This window comes from Carcharhinus amblyrhynchos, chromosome 26 (assembly GCF_965287045.1).
Source record: "Carcharhinus amblyrhynchos chromosome 26, sCarAmb.v2.hapA, whole genome shotgun sequence".
Lineage (NCBI taxonomy): Eukaryota > Metazoa > Chordata > Chondrichthyes > Carcharhiniformes > Carcharhinidae > Carcharhinus > Carcharhinus amblyrhynchos.
This window is the reverse complement of record NC_137349.1, coordinates 37,168,540-37,189,568: the sequence shown is the minus strand read 5'-3', so window position 1 is coordinate 37,189,568 and position 21,029 is coordinate 37,168,540. Positions and strand designations below refer to the sequence as shown.

At 43.7% G+C, this 21,029-nt stretch overlaps 1 protein-coding gene across 1 annotated transcript in view; it reads left to right on the top strand.

The window, feature by feature from the left end:
- Positions 1-19,147, top strand: part of LOC145358890 (cathepsin L2-like) — a 31,042-nt gene extending 11,895 nt beyond the window's left edge. Inside the window, exons 7-13 of the mRNA XM_080213264.1 lie at positions 3,147-3,291; positions 5,588-5,710; positions 11,589-11,741; positions 12,898-13,119; positions 13,320-13,485; positions 15,361-15,466; positions 19,048-19,147. Coding sequence (XP_080069390.1) covers positions 3,147-3,291; positions 5,588-5,710; positions 11,589-11,741; positions 12,898-13,119; positions 13,320-13,485; positions 15,361-15,466; positions 19,048-19,147 — 1,015 coding nt within the window. The remainder of the gene's footprint in view (positions 1-3,146; positions 3,292-5,587; positions 5,711-11,588; positions 11,742-12,897; positions 13,120-13,319; positions 13,486-15,360; positions 15,467-19,047) is intronic.
- Positions 19,148-21,029: the final 1,882 nt, after the last annotated feature.

Below are 21,029 nucleotides of genomic sequence, written 5' to 3'. Positions count from 1 at the left end.
GGTTATATCAAGAAGTAACTAGGGAAAATGTTTTCTACATTTTATTAGTTAACTCTAAGTAATGTTTTGTCTATATTGATATTAGTTTGTTACAGTAAAATCCTAAAATGTGAAATCTTATCTTCTAATTCTTTGTGTTGGTTAGGGTGAAATTCCTATCTCATTTTAAAAGTTATCAGTCGCTATGGGGATTGTAACAATGACTATCACTATCGAATAAAGTAGTGATCTTAGTAAGATAGAAAGTCCTGGTTTCTGCAGAATTGTGTTTTATTCTCAGTCTGCACATTTAGGAGAAAAGGAATGCAAAATAAAGTTAACTTTAGAAAAGTCATGTAAAGGGTAGAATTCATAAAATCCTGAAAGTGCAAAACGAAGCTATTTGGCCCATCAAATCTGCTCTGACCCTCCAAAAAAGCACCCTACTGAGACGCACTCCCTTACTGCCTATGGGTGGCATGTGGTTAGCACTGCTGCCTCACGGTGCCAGGGACCCGGTTCGATGCCTGGCTTGGGTCACTGTCTGAGCGAAGATTGCACGTTCTTCCCATGTCTGCGTGGGTTTCCTTCAGGAGGTCCCATTTCCTCCTATAGTCTGAATAAACGTGTTGGTTAGATGCATTGACCCGAACAGGCACCGGAGTATGGCAACTAGGGGAATTTCACAGTAACTTAATTGCAGTATTAATGTAAGCCTACTTGTGACTAATAAATAAACTTTACATTATCCCGTACTTTGATCATGGCCAATTCCCCTAACCTGCATATCTTTGCATTGTAAAATCCTGCCCGAGGCCAACTTTCTGTGAGCCTCACCTACCCCGATCTTGGCACAGGTGTGTCAGTAAAATCCTGGCCAGTGAGAAAGTGCAAACTCCACACGGATACCCAATGCTGGAATCAAATGTAGGTCCCTGGCACTGTGAGGCAGCAGTGCTAAACACTTTGCCACCACGCTTCATTAAAGATCGTTGTAGCTTGGAAGGAAAAGCAATAACTTATCGAGTGATAGCTGACAAACCAACAGATGATATTTGCCATTAGTGTCAGCACTGTGTTTGCTTCACTTGTCAATCAGGCATTGCTGGAGCAGCACCTTAGGATAGGAAGGGCACGGAAAGATTATAAAATAAATCTTCCCACATAAACTCACTCCATGGTGATGTCACCACTATACTGGAAGGTAGGCTTTGCTAAAGTGAATTATCTCTTAAATTATTATAATGTGTGTGTTTTCAGGCAAGTACTTTATGCTTACATTAATGTTGCAATGATTCTAAATGTCAAGAATCCTATATGTATTGGTATCTTTTCAAACATATATTATACAAGGGGAAGAATGTTTTATCTTCTAAATAGTCTGTGCATTTTAATATAGGCAGGCTCAATAAAATAAGCAAAACACATAAGTGGTCAAATCTATCACCAAAGTTTGCACAGGCATATTATAGACTGGAGAAAATAACTTTTTGTCCATGATTTGTCTCTCACTAGGTCCAGTTTCTTGTTCCCAAGCTATAAGCTGAAGAGGCAGGCAAGTATCTGATACATAGTGAACATAATGCTCAATAATAACCTCTTTTGCTCTCATTGGTGACCTCTGTAATGTCTCCCGTGGGGACTAGAGAGGTTCCTGAGTATTAAAGTTAGGAGCAGTACTGATTCTCACTGTAAAGGTCATGCAGTAGAAGGTTGATTAGGCAGCTCTCACAAAACCTTCTTCCTGAGCCCCATTCTGTGTGGCTCTTGGTCCTGCTCAGATAACTGCATAGGATCAGTTGTCTGAGGTCGTTTGTTGTTTAAGTTGCATACCGTTGTGTATCCAAATTAAATTCACCCCTTGTTACTTCTCTTTTAAAATGTCTGACAATTGCTGCTGCACTTACATTGCTGGGAACACTTTCTAATCTCTATTAAATTGATCTTTTCTTATCCTACCTCATTGATCTGACAAACACTACTTTGAGCTTGAGTTCAGAACATGCTCAGATTTTTCCTCCTTACAACCCTCTGCACAATTCTACATTAGACAAGTTACAGAGAGAGATTGAATAGGTTAGGACTTTATTCCCTGGAGCGTAGAAGAATGAGGGGAGATTTGATAGAGGTGTATAAGATTTTGATGGGTATCGATAGAGTGAATGTAAGCAGGCTTTTTCCACTGAGGCTAGGGGAGAAAAAAACCAGAGGGCATGGGTTAAGGGTGAAAGGAGATAAGTTTAAAGGGAATATTAGGCAGGGGGGCTTCTTCATTCAGAGAGTGGTGGGAGTGTGGAATGATCTGCCGGATAAAGTGGTAAATGCAGGGTCACTTTTAACATTTAAGGAAAACTTAGATGGGTTCATGGTTGAGAGGGGTGTGGAGGAATATGGTCCAAGTGCAGGTCAGCAGGACTAGGCAAAAAATGGTTCGGCACAGACAAGAAGGGCCAAAAGGCCTGTTTCTGAGCTGTAATTTTCTATGGTTCTATAGTTCTATCTGTTTCTTTTCATTGAATCACATTATGTCCATGATAGTCCTTAACCAGTAGCTTTTCCACTGCTAATTCCTCCAAACATGTTTAATGGTGTCAGACTTGCTTCTAAAGTGGAAGAAAAGTCAGTTACTGCCTTCTTCCAATCTTGTTTGTGCAAGTCTGTAAAGTTAACAAGCATGAAAATGTTCATTTTCAGATCTGAACATTGTTGATATTTATTGTCCAACTCAGTTGCCCTGAGCAGATGGAGATAGTGAGCAGTTTGTTACAGATTCGCTGGGAAATTTCAGATGAGTTAAGAATCAACCACACTAGGATGGAACTAGAGTCAGATCAGAAAAGGTTTCCATCCCTGAAGGACACTTGTGAATCTATTTGGGTTTTTATGATAATTCAACAGCTTCATTGTCACTTCTATTGAAACCAGCTTTTCATTTTTATTATTTCTGAACATAAACTGGATTATAATTCCCAAATGACTATGATAACATTCCAACTCACATTCTTTGGATTACTGATCAACACCTCTGGATTGCTAGTTCAGAAATATCGTCAGTACCCGACTGTACACTATCTCTATTCAGGCCAACTGTTAATGCAATTGTGTCTGGTGAAATCTTGAATGTTATTTGCCACAGGTGATTAGTGTCATTGGTTTTGTTCCATCAGACTGTCTATCATGAAGTCCACTCTGTTTGCTGGCTGTGCAGTCATCTGCATTCTGGACTCAGTCTCTGGCTCATTCCTGTTTGACCCAACATTGGATGAAGGCTGGAATAGTTGGAGGTCATTTCATAATAAGCAGTACAAAGAGGTAATGAGATGTAAATGTTGATCATTCTATAGAGAATTTACTTTGTAAAAGTTGTAGCAATTTGGCACAATTCAAATTTGACTCAAAACAACTTACCACGCTGATAATATCATAAAATATTCCAGGTTGCTTCACAAGGGCATTTATCAAAGAAAATTGAACATCAAACCATGAAAAGAGGTTTCCAAGTTCAAAAGTTGATTTATTAGTCACAAGTAGGCTTACATTAACACTACAATGAAGTTACTGTGGAAGTCCTCTAGTCACCACACTCCAATGCCTGTTTGGGTACACTGAAGCAGAATTTAGCATGGCCAATGTACATAACCAGGAAGTCTTGGGACAGCTAAGACAAAAGCTTAGTCAAAGAGATTGGTTAATCATAGAATCCCTCAGTGCAGAAGGAGGCCATTTACCCCATCATGCCTGCACCAACCCACTTTTTTTCTTTATTAGCTAGGGCCTGTCCTCACAACTCCATGTACTTACACTGCTAATCCCCTGATACCAAGAGGCAATTTACCACGGCCAATCCACCTAACTCACACATCTTTGGACTGTGGGAAGAAACCAAAGCACCCAGAGAAAACCCATGCATGCATGAAGAAAATGTGCAAACTCCAAACAAACAGTCAACCAAGGCTAGAATTCAACCCTCTCCTTGGTGCTGTGGGGCAGCAATGCCAACCATTGTGTCACTCTGTCACATAAAGGAGGAAAGAGAGGTAAAGAGATCCTTAGATTTAGGGAGGGAATTCCAGAATAAATCAGGAATGGACAAGAGTTCCGAGATGGAGGAAGCTGAGATTTTGGAGGTTTGTGTAGTTGGAAGGGAGGGAAGATTGAGCCCATGAATAGGTATCGAAACAAAGATGATAACTTTAGAACCAGGGCCTTTCTGGACAATGTAAATCAGCAAGAAGAGGGGATAATGGGTGAACAGAAATAGGTGAGGGTTGGGATACAGTCATAAAGTTTTGACTGAGTCAAGTTTACTGAGGCTGTAAATTGGAAGGTTTGCCATGAGGATATTGGAATAATTGTGTATAGTATCAACAGCTAAATTGTTGATCAATTCTTACTGGGTTTTATTTCCCACTGTTTCTCCAAATCAAAGATGAAATGCATAATTATTTTAATTAATTAAATAATCAGAGTCTGATAGATTATTTCCTATATTCCCTTCCTACCTCCTTTTTAGGTAAGTTTTGATTTTAGAATCATAGAATCATAGAACCCTACAGTGCAGAAAGATGCCTTTCAGCCCATTGAGTCTGCACTGAACACAATTTTGTCGAGGAATCTTACTGGAAAGCAATTCAAAAACTTTAGATAATAATAATTTATGGAAATGACCTAAAGTCAACAAGTTATGAGATTGAGACTCCAAATCTGTTGAGGAATTAAAGCAGTTTTTGTTTTTGCCCTTGCCCTTCTTGGTGGCAGAGGTCAGGGGTTTGGAAAGTGCTGTCGAAGGAACTTTGGTGAATCGTCTGCCACTGTTTCTAGCTTTCCACCATTTAGATAGTGCCCAGTTCTATCCTGTCCAAGGTGAATGACCTCATATTTACTGACAGTGAAATCAATTTCCCGCAGTTGCGCTCATTTCTTTTGTTATCATCTATTGTTGTTGCTATGTTACCTATTTCTATGCCATTAACAATCTGAATACAGGGCTTTTTATCTAATCAGCCAAGATATTACATTTAATGATTAGATACGCAGGTGGGATGATGGTGGGAACCAGGTGGCAGTAATAGGAAAGGCCAATCTAAGGGACTGTCTTCTATACATGTTGCCCAAGATGGTCAGCAATATTAACAGTTAACTGTGCCCATTCCAATAATCAGGAGAAAAGATCCATGAAGAGAAGAAATTAGAGATTTTTACCAGGTATCTACATTTAAAAGAGTGCTTCTCCTATTAAAAGTGCTGGTGCACAGTCCTTCAAGCTGTTATAAGGACAACGCTTGAGCAACACTATTTGCCTCCAATTTAGTGATAGATTAACATTGCAGAGTGGAAATTCAACTGAAAAGAAGAACTGGTCAGGAACACAGGGAATGGAATTTACCCACTTCCAGTGGTGATGTTGCCCTTGAGGAGAGTCACCATCCAACAGGTCTGCTGTTACAGAGCAAAGCTGATCTTTGTAGCACAGATGATCAGAGCTATGACAGTAATGGGAAAGTCAATATGGAATATAAAATCTGTGTCTTTCCCATTGTGTTACTGAAGTAATAAAAAATTTGTAATGGTAGGAGTTAAAATTTAACTTTGGTGTGAATGTTTTTAGAACGAGAGGAATCAGCGAAGAATGATTTGGGAAGAGAATATAAGATTCATTGAACAGCATAACCTGGAGCATTCAATGGGGAAGCACACATTTTCTGTGGGAATGAATCAGTTTGGAGATCTGGTATGTACTAAATGGAGGTGAGGATTCCTCACTATTGAGTGTGCTTTCAATGAATCAAGAATGATAGTGCATTGTAGATGAACTATGAGACAAAAAAACAAAGACTTTATAGGTTTCCCAGTCTCGATTGCAAATATTGAAACAAAAGCAAAATACTGTAGAGGTTGGGAATCTGAGATAAAAACAGAATATGCTGGAAATACTCAACAGGTCAGACAGCATCTACAAAGTAAGAAATATATTGTTAATCCAGCCACCTGATACCATGCTTAAGGGTCTCAAAACCAAGAGAATGAGACACTTAAACAAATAACATTCATTTACCTATAAGTTTAATGATGACCATGAAACTGTGTGAACGTACTTCCCCTTAGTAAACAATAAAATATGGAAGGAGGCATTAGGAGGGAGCTTAAGTTAGTTTTAAAGAGACCCTTAAAGTAGGAAGAGGTGGAATGGTGTAAGTATTTAGGGAGGCAATGTCAGACAATGGGGGAATGGCATTTAATTGTGTTTTCCCATTTGTGTGTCAAAGGGAGAGAGATGTGTGCGGGAGACCAAGGTCAGAACACAAAGTTGATGGACAGTGGGGAGAGATAGGGAATGATAAAGCACACAGTTTATCAACACAGAGTTCCTTACTGCTTGCCTGGTTAAGTCCACTCTTTATAATTATCTGCGATAGAGTGAGAAGAATCCTAGCACTCAAACACAGTTGTATCGCTTTGAAATCAGCCATTGTATAATTGAGTATCCCATGGAGGATTGATCCTGTACCAATCTTCAATCAGTAGGCAGGTTAACATAAAGCTATATTAATCTAAAATATATCCTGCCTTTTTCCCATTAACAGGAATAATTACCAGTTGACAATAGGCAACTGAGAAACTTGGGTGTTAGCTTCCACGAGACAGGAACCTTGCTCAGCTGGCAAAGTGAACAGTGCTATTCATTATAAAACCTGTGAGCTCATTGCCACCATCTTCCTGAACTCAGCACGAACAGCTGCTGATAAGGTTGGTAGCTCCCTAGACTGGAGAAACCAAGGGCTGAATTTTAACTCCCAATAATGGTTGGGTTAGGGGTCGTGTCAGAGGTTAAAATGCCAAAAGTCAGATTCAGAATCCGAAGCTGCCTCAAAGCTACCACTTCCATTTTCAAGTGAGGTTTTCAGCAATGAAACAAAAAACAGAAAAAGCTGGAAAATCTCAGCAGGTCGGACAGCATCTGTGGAGAAAGACTGAAGCTAATGCTTCAAGTCTGGGTGGCTCTTTGTCAGAGTGAGAGTCTGATACTGTCATCATGCTGACATTTCCAACATTTCCTGCTTTTGTTTCAGATTCAACATGCCTGTGGGAAATGGTTTTGTCATTTGCTGCTAGGTTTCCCCTGGAACCACCATGCAACCTGTCCCATGCTTGTGACCCCCCTCCTTCTCTTTTGGGACCTTTAAATCATCATGGAAACTGCCCCCCGCATCCCCCATCCCCTCTCCATTATGACCAGGATTCCCTTTCTCCACAATCACTCCTTAATTTGTGGTATGTCAATGATTGGACCACTTAAACCGGGGACAACTCCCTAGCAACCTGGAGCTTCCCCTATGATTTTGAATCATTCCAATCCTCTCAATTTGAACTCCCTCTGCTTTCTAGCTCTCCTGGGATCTCTCTCACTTTCCCAACACATCCTCTTCCTCGTGTAGGCTTTGGTCCTATCATGGAGGTTCACAGCATAGAAACAGGCCCTTAGGCCCAACTTGTCCATGCCGCCCTTTTTTTTAACCAACTAAGCTAGTCCCAATTGCCCACATTTGGCGCAAATCCCTCTATACGCATCTTACCAATGTAACTATCTAAATGCTTTTTAAAAGACAAAATTGTACCCACCTCTGCTACTACCTCTGGCAGCTTGTTCCAAACACTCACCACCCTCTGTGTGAAAAAAATGCTCCTTTGGACCCTTTTATATCTCTCCCCGTCACCCTAAACTTATGCCCTCTAGTTTTAGACTCTCCGACATTTGGGAAAAGATATTAACTATCTAGCTGATCTATGTCCCTCCTTAGTTAATAGATCTTTATAAATCACCCTGAAGATTCCAACGCTCCAGAGAAAAAAGTCCCAGTCTATCCAGCCTCTCCTTAATACTCAAACCATCAAGTCCCGGTAGCAGCCTAGTAAATCTTTTCTGCATGCTTTCTAGTTTAATAATATCCTTTCTACAATAGGGTGACCAGAACTGTATACAGTATTCTAAGCGTGACCTTACAAATGTCTTATACAACTTCAGCAAGACATCCCAACTCCTGTATTCAATGTTCTGACCGGTGAAACCAAGCACGATGAGTGCCTTCTTCACCACTCTGTCCACCTGTGACTTCACTTTCAAGGAGCTATGACCCTGTATCCCTAGATCTCTTTGTCCTATAACTCTCCCAATGCCCTACCATTAACTGAGTAAGTCCTGCCCTGGTTCAAACTACCAAAATGCATTACCTTGCATTTATCTAAATTAAACTCCATCTGCCATTTGTCAGCCCACTGGCCCAATTGATCAAGATCCTGTTGCAATCTGAGATAACCTTCTTCAGTGTCCACTATGCCACCAATCTTGGTGTCATCTGTAAACTTGCTAACCATGCTCCCTAAATTTCATCCAAATCATTAATAAAAATGACAAATAACAGTGGACCCAGCACCGATCCCTGTGGCACACCATTGGTCACAGGCCTCCAGTTTGAAAAACAGTCCTGTATAACCACCCTCTGTCTTCTGTCATTCAGCCAATTTTGTATCCATTTGGCTACCTCACCCTGGATCCCAACAACCTACCATGCTGTACCTTGTCAAAGGCCTTTCAAAAGTCCATGTTGACAACATCAACTGCACTGCCCTCATCTACCTTCTTGGTTACCCCTTCAAAAAACTCAATCAAATTTCTGAGACATGATTCTCGACTCACAAAGCCATGCTGACTGTCCCTAATCAGTCTTTGTGTCTCAAAATGCCTGTAGATCCTGTCTCTTAGAATACCTTCCAACAATTTACCCGCTACAGATGTGAGGCTCACCAGCTTGTAGTTCCCAGGCTTTTCCCTACAGTCCATTTTAAACAAAGGCACAACATTTGCCACCTTCCAATCTTCAGGCACCTCACCTTTGACTATCGATGATTCAAATATCTCGGCTAGGTGACCTGTAATTTCCTCCCTAGCCTCCCACAATGTCTTGGAATACACTTCATCAAGTTCAGGGTATTTATCTACCTTCCTGCGCTTTAAGACTTCCAGCACCTCCTTCTCTGTTATATGTATGCTCCTCAAGACATCACTATTTATTTCCCCAAATTCCTTAACATCCATGTCTTTCTCAACAGTAAATACTGATGAGAAATATTCATTTTGGATCTCACCCATGTCTTGTGGATCTGCACATAGATGACTTTGTTGATCCTTAAGAAGCCCTACTCTCTCCCTAGTCGCTCTTTTGCCCTTTATGTATTTGTAGAATCTCTTTGGATTCTCCTTTGCCTTATCTGCCAAAGCAATCTCGTGTCCTCTTTTTGCCCTCCTGATTTCTTTCTTAACTCTACTCCTACCCCCATATTTGTCAAGGGATCCACTAGATCTCAGCTGCCTCTACATGTCATGTGCCTTCCTTTTTTTTTTGACCAGAGCCTCAATGTCCGAGTCATCCAGAGTTCCCTACTTTTACCAGCCTTGCCCTTCACTCTAAGAGGAATGCGCTTACCCTGAACCCTAGTTAACACACTTTTGAAAGCCTTCCATTTACCAGACATCCCTTTGCCTTCCTACAGACTCCTCCAATTAACTTTTGAAAGTCCCTGTCTGATACCATTAAAACTGGCCTTGCCCCAATTTAAAATTTTAACTTCGGGGCTATCGTTCTCCATAGCTATCTTTAAGACTAATGGAATTATGGTCACTGGTCCCAAAGTGATCCCTCACTAATACATCTGTCACCTGCCCTTCCTTATTTCCCAAGAGGAGGTCAAGTTTTGCCCCCTTTCTAGTTGGGCCATCCACATACTGAATGAGAAATTCCTCCTGAATACACTCAACAAATTTCCCTCCATCCAAGCATCTAATACCATGGCCGTCCCAGTCAATGTTGGAAAATTTAGAATTCCCTATAATTACCACCCTATTTTTCTTGCAGCTATTTCCTTACCTATTTGCTCCTCAATTTCCCGTTGATCATTTGGAGGCCTGTAGTATAACCCTATCAGAGTGATTTCCCCCTTCTTATTTCTCAGTTCTACCCACATAGATTCAGTGGCCGATCCCTTGGATATAGATCCTCTCAGTACGGCTGTGATGTTTTCCCGAATCAAAAATGCAATTTCCCCTCCTCTCTTACCTCCTGTTCTATCTTTCCAATAGCATCCGTACCCTGGAACATTGAGCTGCCAGTCCTGTCCCACCCTTAGCCATGTTTCAATAATTGCTATAACATCCCAGTCCCATGTACCCATCCATGCCTTGAGTTCATCTGCCTTGCCCATCAGGCCTCTTGTCTGAAATAATTGAAATAAATGCAGTTTAATCTGGACTTCCTTTACTCTCTGCTCTGTTTTTGCCTGATCTGTCTGGTACTAGGATTATTATGATGTGGGTATGCCGGCGTTGGACTGGCGTAAACACAGTAAAAAGTCTGACAACACCAGGTTTTAGTCCAACCCATTTATTTGATAATAGACTCACAAGCTTTCGAGGGACACCCTTTTTGTCAGGTGAATGGAGAGTTCTGGCCTCAGAGGCCAGAACTCTCCATTCACCTGACGAAAAGGGTGTCCCTCGAAAGCTTGTGAGTCTATTATCAAATAAATAGGTTTTACTAGGATTATTGACACTGCTTTTACTATTTAATGTGCTCTTTTTAACCTTTGTGCAGTCATCAAACTTCTGCCTCTCTACTGCTTTGGATCCCACCTCCCTACCAAACTAGTTTAAACCCTCCCGAGTGTCGCTGGCAAATCTGCCCACCAGGATATTAGTCCCTCTCCAGTTCAGGTGTAACCCGTCTGTCTTGAACAGGTCACCCCTTCCATAGCAGACATCCCAATGATCCACAGATCTAAATCCTTGATCCCTGCACCAGATCTCATATCATGCATTCATCTGCCTAATCTTCCTACTCTTGCTCTCACTAGCACGTGGCACCGGTAGTAGTCCAGAAATTTCTACCTTCGAGGTCTTGCACTTTAGCCTTCTGCCTAATTCTCTATACTTACTCTTCAGGACCTCATCCCTGTGATATAGATTCCTATCGGTTTGGTCACGAGTCTATCAGTCAGGTTCCTTTGGGCAGGAACTCCATTCCTTGCAACACAATATTCTGCAGCACATTTTGGTAATCTATTTTTATTGATTTTCTGCCCTCACAACTGAATTTCAACCCTCCACTCCGATCCCATCTTGCACAAAAATCATCCAGAGGCTAAAATCCAGGCCCAAATTTCCGGAGTAGTAGCTTCTGTCAGATATCCAATCAGGTAAGGTGCTGAGCCTCCCAGGTATGAGTTCATATTCTCATGTGTTTTTCAACAACATTCAACTTTTGTACTACCAAACTCTACTTTTTCAAGGTAGATGGCGATGGATAAGCCTTTGAATCTGGAGACTGCGTGGTAGAAAGTGAGGACAAGCGAGAACATTCCAGAAGTGTAGCTCTCTGATGTGACTTGTGAATAAAGTTCATTTGTTGACTAACTTTCAAGCATCCTAATTTCTTGCACTCAGGATTTCATTTCATGATGTTTAGCGGGCGGATAGTGTTAATTTAATGCAAATTCACTGTGAAATAATGAAAAAATCTTTAAAGCTTAGTAAAGTAACAAACTTCTTGACTTTTTAGACCGCTGAGGAGTTCAAGCAGTTTTTGACTGTACCTAACACAAAGAAAGCTGAGAACTCAGCTTCCAAAGTATTTATGGCTCAGGAGAATGTTGAACTGCCTGCAGCTGTTGACTGGCGTCCTAAAGGCTATGTTACTGCAGTGAAGGACCAGGTAAGGACCAGGAGAAATGCTTCAATAAAGTGAGATGTTTGTTGGTGACTGACAATATTACAAACACAATGAAGGAAACCGTGACTTTGTATGACAGTCAATATCAGCAACAATGAATGATCAGCTTGCTATGATGAGTTGAGGTCTGCATGATTAATTAATGACACAATATATCAAACCAGAAATTACAGACCAATTTCTTTTGAGTACTATATATATCACAATTGGAAACACTTTCTTTAGAACCCTAATGATGAAAGAGAAGCCCTTACGCTTGGGGTGGCACAGTGGCGCAGTGGTTAGCACTGCCTCACAGCGCCAGGGACCTAGGTTCAATTCCGGCCTTGAGTTACTTCATGTTCTCCCTGTGTCTGCATGGGTTTCTCGCAGGTGTTCCCGTTCCCTCCCAAAGTCCAAAGGTATGTAGGTTTAGTTATGTCGATTGGCCATTTTAAATTGTGCCAAAAGATCACAAGACGTGTAGGTTTGGAGAATTAGTTTAGAGTCTGGATTGGTTGCTCTGTTGGAGAGTCAGTGTAGACTCAATGGTCTAAAAAGTCTGTTTCTGCACTATAGGGTTTCTGTGATTCTAAGATTAGCTTTTCTCTAATTTCTCTTTTTTTTAAAATCACTATTCCTATGATCATTGCTCCTTTGAATGTTCTTCCTGCCGAATAGCCATCTTACTTTCCCTTCATCCCACATGCATTCCCAATGTGATAAAAGTCCATTGCACCCATTGCTCCCCTCAATTCCCTTTCTCCAGGCTCTGAAAACCTAATGCAGTAACTATTACGTCTTTACTTTGGTTTTCCTATCTCAGCTTTTTTCACTCTTGCTGGATTCCTGAACAATGGTCTTGTGAATTCCTCAATTGTCCAAAAAGAGGAAAAGCCCTGAAAGAGGGGTTCCCAAATTGGGATCTGCGTTACCCAATGGATCTGCGAGAGCCTCCTCAGGGATCTGTGGCAGTACAGGCACATTTGCTGCAGAACTGCTTGTCAAGTTAGAGGCTGGCTTCTGGAGACATTATACGAACATTTGGAGTTCCCCAGTGCACGTTGGAGGTCACTAGGGATCCCACGGCTCAAAACGTTTTGGGAAATCTGGCCCAAAAACCTTTCTCCACTCACTGTGACTTTTATTTCTTTGTTAGGGACAATGTGGCTCGTGCTGGGCTTTCAGTACAACTGGAGTACTTGAAGGACAAGTGTTTAGGAAAACAGGAAAGCTCATTTCCCTGAGTGAGCAGTATCTGATGGATTGTAGCAGAGCTGTTGGAAATGCAGGGTGCAATGGTGGATCTGTCTTGGCCGGCTTCCTATTCATAAAAGAAAAGGGAATCACTTCTGAGCAGTCCTATCCATACACTGCAAAGGTAACTCTTCTCTGTAACGTCATTGTTTTGTTGATCCGTTTTGTTTATTCAACTTGCGATGAATGGAAAGAAGTCCAGAGCACCGCCTTAATCGTTTCCAGAAAGCTGCACTTCCAACAAGTTACGGCAACACAGCCAGGAAATTCCTGGCTCACGTTGGGATCCCGCATATAACGAGCATTCTTGACTATTTGTTTCAGGATGGCAATTGTACATTCAACCAAAATGATATTGTCGCAACTTGTAAAGGTGTCAAGCAGATTGCAGCAGGTTCTGAGGCGGATTTGGCTGCAGCAGTGGCTACAGTTGGACCGATATCTGCTGGCATAGACGCAGAGCACAGATCTTTCATGTTGTACAAATCAGGTAAGAAACAAGTTTCACAGGAGGGTTAAATTGGCCCATGTCAGTTACTGAGTGTGAAACAGGAGGCATGGATGCATCATGTGCCGAAGAAACTCTGTCCCATGGTCCACCCAATGTGGTCTCATCTTAATTCCAGCATTCTCCATTGAGCCTCGTAGCAAAATATCGGGATGAAAATGACAAAGGAAGACTTGAGGGTACAACCTACCATTTTGAACTAGTGTCAGTAACAGCCTGGAAGTATATGCGCTCATGCCTGTAATACGAGTCTATGTGCTACATTCTTCCATTGTTCATCTGCCTGCCTCTGTGAAAAGAAAAGATTTAAAAGTTGAATTTCCTTTGGAAAACCCATTGTTCCAATATTTCGGGAACACTAAAGAAGACAATTGGCACAAAGCTTATCGAACAACTAAATGGAAAAGGGAAAGAAACAAAGTAACAAAATGAAAAGATTCAGAAATACTCTTCAAATCCTTCTGTCAGGTCCTTTTAAATACACGTCTATTATCAATGGAGACTCGCTGTAAATGAACAGATAGATGATGGAGAAATGCTGGCAATTGCATGATTGCTTCCATGGTGTTACTGGAGCCTAATTTTAATACAATTGGATGCTCCAGTTACCAATATTATTTCGTAGAATCATAGAATCATAGAAATACAACAGTACAGAAAGAGGCCATTCGGTCCATCGAGTCTGCACCGACCACAATCCCACCCAGGCCCTACCCCATATCCATACATATTTTACCCACTAATCCTCTAACCTATGCATCTACAGTCAATTTAGCATAGCCAATCAACCTAACCTGCACATCTTTGGACTGTGGGAGGAAATCTGAGCACCCGGAGGAAACCCATGCAAACATGAGGAGAACGTGCAAACTCCACACAGACAGTGACCCAAGCTTATGTGGCAAAATTATGTGGCAAAAATTTGGCATAACAGAGGTTAAGGCAATGGTCGAGGCATCTTAACATCACAATCTGTCCTATCATGCGATCTATTGACAACAAAGCCTAGAAATCCCACATCACTCTTAAAGAGGTAAAAATTGTCTCAGGTGAAATCAGACGCCCAACTTGGGCAGGCATTATCCTGTCACTGTCCATGGGACAGGATTATTTCAATATTTTGAGTAAATCTTCCATGTGTGACACAACATGGACACTGCAGAGATACTGATACTGGAGCGCTTCTCTGAGAGGTGACACTTGAGGTCCAAATTGTGCTGAAGACTAAGGTTGCAGCAGGTTTCAACACTGAACTATTTCTTTAATCAAAGTCAGGACTGCTGGGCCTTTACTAGGTCCCCAACCCTACTCACAGTTATTCCTTTTTAGACGTTAGATCTGATCTGTCTATCAGGGGTTGAGTTGGACCGCATTTCTACAGTCACCTTCAAGCATTCCCACAAAGCTGGATCCTTCCTCTCAAAGACCTGAAGTTCTTAAGGAATAGGTGTAGGGTGATGCAGCGGCGCGGGCTCGTTGGGCCGAAGGGCCTGTTTCCCGTGCTGGGTTGTTCTTTGTTCTTTGTTCTTTGAATGGCTGATACATGTGATAGAGAATCTACCCAGGAGGAAAAAACAGTAAAAACTGGGGAATAGGAATAGTGGTTGGAACTATTTCCCTTCTTGGTATCCCAGGTTATCCCTTCACAAGGATCTGCCAATCCCATCCCACTACCAAACCTCTTCCTGCCCCCCCACCCCTCTCCACCCCAGTTCCCCACCTTCATCCCCGCAGGCCAGAATTTTTGCCCTTGGGTACTTTGCCGTAGATACTTCCCTCACAAAATTCCAACTTGTGAAATCCTGACAAATTTAGAAATTCTCCAATAATGGTTAGAAATCATTATTTTTTTGGTAGGAATATTTTACGAGCCCCACTGCAGTACTGTCAAACTCGATCATGGAATTTTGGTGGTTGGATATGGAACTGAAAATCAGAAGCCATTCTGGATCGTCAAAAACAGGTACATCACGGAGGGAGGACATTGTTAAACGCATTCTGGTTGCAAGTTCCATTTTATTTATAATCAATGTTGGAGATATGAAAAAGAGTTTTGGTGTTAATTTTAAGTCTCTCCCTCACACACCCCGTTGGTACATTTGAAGATGGGGAATATGTAAAATGGTGACCTTTCCACCAGCCTGTCCCCATATTACAGTGGGTGCAAAACCAGCCAGGTCATCCATACTTTGGCCCAATGTGGTCTTTAAGTGGATTGGAGAATTCTGGCCAGTATGTAGGACAGAGTAGGTGGCGATCAGTGAGACAGGGCTGACAGGCAGAACACATTGACCTTGTACTCCGTGTGGGCTGAGAAAATCTGACAACTTTGGCAGCAGAAAGAAACTGTTCTAACAGTCGGGGGAATTGAGTCAAATTTTGCTGCTATCTCCCCAGGATTCTCATCAATAATGCAATTAGCAGGCACCCAATCTGCTGTGGTGTGTCTGAGGCACCCACAAGCTTTAGTACAACAAGATGCTGAAGGTTATTGCAGACACCGTGAGCAAGACTTTTCAAAGTTCCACAAGAATTTAACCTGGGGGAAATTCCCGTTATGCAACTGAGTTAACTGAAGTTTAAAGACTGAGTTAAATTATGTGGATGGATTACATCAACTTGATTTATGTTCTTTTGAAGAATTTTAGAGAATTTTGGGAATAATTTAATCAAAGTGCTTTAAATGATAATGTGATTCAATAGGGTGGGTTCAGAGAAACTATTTCCCCTCATATGGGACCTGCAACTTGTCGAGTCTCTTGGTACGTGAGGTCGCGGCTCCAGTTCCATGTGGACCTGGACCATGGCTCCCCCTTCTTCTACTTGCTAGGAAAAGGATGGGCAAACCGTCAGCAGCTCCTTACGCTGCTGGCCGACGATGGTTCCCCCATCTCGGATCTGGAGGGCATCCGGGCTTATTGCCTGTGATTTCTATTCCAACTCTTCTCTTCGGACCTGTCCAGTCAGGATGCCCACAGAGTTTTGTGGGAGGATCTGCCGCAGGTTAGCCCCGAGGGCGTCAGTGGGCTGGAGGCCAGTATCAGCCTGGCTGAGCTGACCGGCGCCCTCAATGGCCTCGGACGGGGTAAGGCCGCGTGGCTGGACGGGCTGGCCGTGGAGCTCTTCAGGGTGTTCTGGAACGTCCTGGGAAATGACTACGTGGGGCTCCCGGAGGAGAGCATTGCTACCGGGAGATGCCCCTTTCGTGGCACAGGGCCATCATTGCCCTGCTGCCCAAGAAGGGGATCTCCAACTCCTCAAAGACTGGCGCCCATTCTCCCTCCTCAGCATGGATTATAAAATCTTTGTCAGGGCTATGGCTTCATGCCTTGGATCCGTGCTGGACTACATGATGCACCCTGACCAGTCCACACTATCCCAGGCTGCTCTATCTGGGACCTGATTCATCATTCCCAGAGGGCTGGTCTGTCGAGCACTTTCTTGTCATTAGATCAGTAGAAGGCATTCGACAGGGTGGAGCCCGAGTATTTACTCGGAACTCTGTGGGCATTTGGGTTTGGGATGCATTTTGTCACCCGGATCTGATTACTGTACTTTGTCGCAGAGTGTTTAATTAAGATTAACGGGTCCCTGACGGCGCCCCTTTGCTTTGGGACAAGAGTATGGCAGGGCTGCCCTTTGTCCGGCCAACTGTATTCTATACGCGTGGAGCCATTCCTGCGCCTCTTGCGGAGGAGGTTGTCGAGTTTCGCTGTGCGCGGTCCGGACGTAGGGGTGGTCCTGTCGGCTTACACCGATGATGTGCTGTTTGTGTTCACGGACCTGGCTGACCTGCGGAGGATGTGAGAATGCCAGGCGGTGTACTCCGTCAGGATCAACTGGGCCAAGTGTTCCAGGTTCCTGTTCAGTCCGTGGGAGACGGATCCCCTTCTGGAGGAGTTCAGGCCTTTCACCTGGAGCAGGACCAACCTCCTCTACCTGGGGGTCCATCTCTGCCCAGCCGAGGAATCCTGGCCAGAGAACTGGCGGGAGCTGGAGGCCAAAGTCTCCGCCCACCTGGGTCACTAGACAGGACTGCTCCGAGTGCTGTCCTACAGGGCGCGAGTTCTGGTCATAAACCAGCTGGTGGCCTCCATGTTGTGGTTCCGGCTGGTTGCTTTGACTCCTCCCCCTGGCTTTGTCGCCAATATCCGGAGAACCCTCTTGCGTTTCTTTCGGGACAACCGACTGCGCTGGGTCCCTGCCGCGGTTCTGCATTTTCCGATTGCGGAGGGCGGTCAAGGTCTGGTGTGCCTTCGCACCCAGGTAGCGACCTTCCGCCTCTAGACCCTGCAGAGATACCTTTATGTCGAGCCTCCTCCATGATGGTGCGCCCTGGCAACGTATTTCTTCCACCAGTGGCACGGCCTCAGTTATGACGTGCAGCTCCTGCATATCGATCTGGGGCGCATTTCAACCTCCTTGCAGGAGTTGCCCGTCTTCTCCCAGCACGTCCTCACAGTCTGGAACACGCTCGCCTCGTGACGCAGCTCTCCCCTGTTAGGAGTAGCGGCTCTCGTGCGAGAGTCGCTGCTCAGGAATCTGCTCCTCCAGCCGTATAACTTCAGGTGGCTGATGGAGAGGGAGGCTGTGGATGCCGGGGTGACCAGGATCGGGGACGTGCTGGATGGTGGAGGAGTGGGCTGGATGAGCCCTCACATGCTGGCTGAGTGCACGGGGGTGTCCACCCGGCGCACGGCTAAAGCCATCCAAGATCTTAGGATGGTCATGTTCGGCCCCGAGTGTGCACGCGGTCTCAAGGCAGCGCAGACGTGCGGTGAGATCCCGTTCTTCTGCTCGGAACGAATTCCACATTGGCCCAAAGCCTCAGCCCCCCTTCCCAGGACAGGTCCAGGCAGCGGGTTGTCCATCCCGACTGTCTGCCGCTCTACCGCGGCTACGGTCGTGGCCAGGTGTCCCTGGAGAGGGAGCAAGCGGTGTCCATGGCCACAATTGACGCTTTCCGTGCCTGTTGGGCACCGCAGGGGCTGGGTTGCATTATTGACCCTAATAATCACATTTTAATTTGATGTTTTCAAATTTCCTTTGTACTTTGATTTTGTTTGGGCTGTTCCCCCTCCTTTTGGGGAGCCGTGCCTTTTACTTTGTCCTGATTTAACTTGAGTTTGTTTATTTGGTTTGACCTTAAAAGAGGCCAAGAGGGGTTGTGGTGCAAACCAGACATGATCTAATGAAAAGGTAGAGGCTCGAGGAACTAAACGGCCCATTCCTGTTCTGATTCTCCTATTGTAGAAACTCTGGCCAAATTTTCCATCCTTGTTCAGGGCTGGGATTTTCTGGTGCTGCTGAAAGTGGGTGGAATTCTGGCTGGAACGCCAAATTTTCCATTCTTAGTCACAACGGATCCCGCCACGGACGAAACTGGAGAATCCTGCCCATTATCTCTCTGGGTTTCATTTAATTCCTGCTCACTGTGTCTTCAATGTAAATTATGACATTGCCTTCAATTCTTATGTGTATTGTTCAATTTCTAATCATATGACTCACCAGGGCTGTACTGAAAATCTCTTTGACTTGTTTCAGTTGGGGAGCGAGTTGGGGCAATGAAGGATATGTCCACATGGCTAAGGACATGGATAACAACTGTGGAATTGCCTCAAATGCAGTTTATCCTGAGGTGTGAGAGTTCAAGTGAATCAGCTGTGACTGAATACAACTCCAACCACAAGAATCAAATGATGTATCTATCCTGAGACCTGCTGATTTCGTCAATCATTGATAATGCTGTTTCTTTTCACTCAACTTTGTCATTGTGGTTTATGGTGAATTGGTTCCACAGTGTTTAAAAAACATCTATTATTATAAAGACTGAAAGCCTATTTCCTGGAATGCATGAAATAATAAAGCCTCGTGCTAAAGAGCTAAAAAAAAACAATTGCAAATGTATATAGTAACACTGTGGGATGGTTTGAGTAACTACATTGTCTAACGATGGGTTTCCCAACTTTGGGTCACGACCCCCAGGGGATCGCAGGGTGAGATTTTGGATTACGAGCACCGAGCAATGGCTGGGGGCAAGGTCCCTTTAAATCCTTGCGTGCTTTTTTATTGGTGGGCATGATCTGATTTCTGCTTTTAAAATAAAGTCTGTGTCAAGGTAAGTGTTTTATTTAAACTATGTTTACAAAGTGGGCAGTTGGCAAGATTTACTAAGAACGACCGAGTGGGTAGATAAGATTTCGAATAGGTAGTTGCAGATTTATGGTGATTCAATTAGGAATGCTAGACAGACTTCCCAATTGCAGCCAAGCATTATGACACAATGTGTACAACAAGTTGCAAACAGGATACCTATACTTTAATTCCAAAAGTGACCATTGTTGATTGTGTCGTACTTAAAGCATGGTCTTGCACTGTTGATGGCAAAATAATATTGGGTGCATTAGCTCTGCCCCCTTGCGCAGCCCCTGCTCCCCATCCCTTCCACTCCGCAGCTGAAGATCACCCCCCCCAACTCTTGTAGCCCCCAAATGTTTACTCTGATGTCCTGCAAGGTCTGGGGGATTGCAATGTGATCACATAAAGAAAAGGTTTGGGAGACGCTGTTTGTCAGTGGTAAGCCTACCATCAGTGATAGCCTGCCACCTGGTTCCAATACCTCTTCCTGATTTGGTGACAGAATACCATGCATGGATGCCATCCCTAGTAGTTACTTTTTCTTAATCATTGCAAATTCAGTTCTTCTAAATGTTTATAAATGTATACTGTTACCAGCCCAGCAGACACGCACCACATCGATATTGGTGGCAGCTGAACTGCTTATCATGGTGCCACAGGGATTTAGCTCTGGCAGTGTACGGGGCAGAGAGCGTTCTGAACCTGTGGCAGCCATTGCTGATGTCTGGACATTTCCACTAAGTGGGTGGGCAACCCACTCTTAAACTCGTCTCTAGTTGCACAGGGTTGTAAAGTTTAATGCTGCACTCATATTGGCAGAATGTATTGAGGTAATGATCCTGAACACTGCAAACAGGTATGTGGGACTACCCAATGACTGCTCAACACCTCCACTAGCTCCATCCAAGCTCTTTATGTCTCACTACCTGTTCTTCTCCTCCTGGCTGAAGGAAGGAGGACTTCCCTCTGAGTTGTGCCACCTGGAGGAGCAGGGTGGATTCAGTGAATTCGAAGCTACTCTAACTCTGCCATCTACCATTTTCTGATCTCTCTGATTGCCAAAGACCATTCCCAGATTCCTTCGAGGCTGCTACCTTTCAAAGATGGCGGCAGCTTTGCATGACTCAGCCTCCAGTGCCTCTGAGCTGACCAGCTCCCACAGCTATTGCTCATTTGTTGTACAGCTATATGATGTAGGAGCAGAAGTAGGCCACTCAGCCCATCGAGTTGGCTCTGCCAATCAATAAGACCATGACTGATCTGATATGATAATCCTCAACTCTGGCCTGTGGATGTGGTGTATCTGGATTTCCAGAAGGCATTCGACAAGGTGTCAAGTTCAGACCAAAGACTGCTGCATATGATAAGGTGTTACGGGTAATGTATTA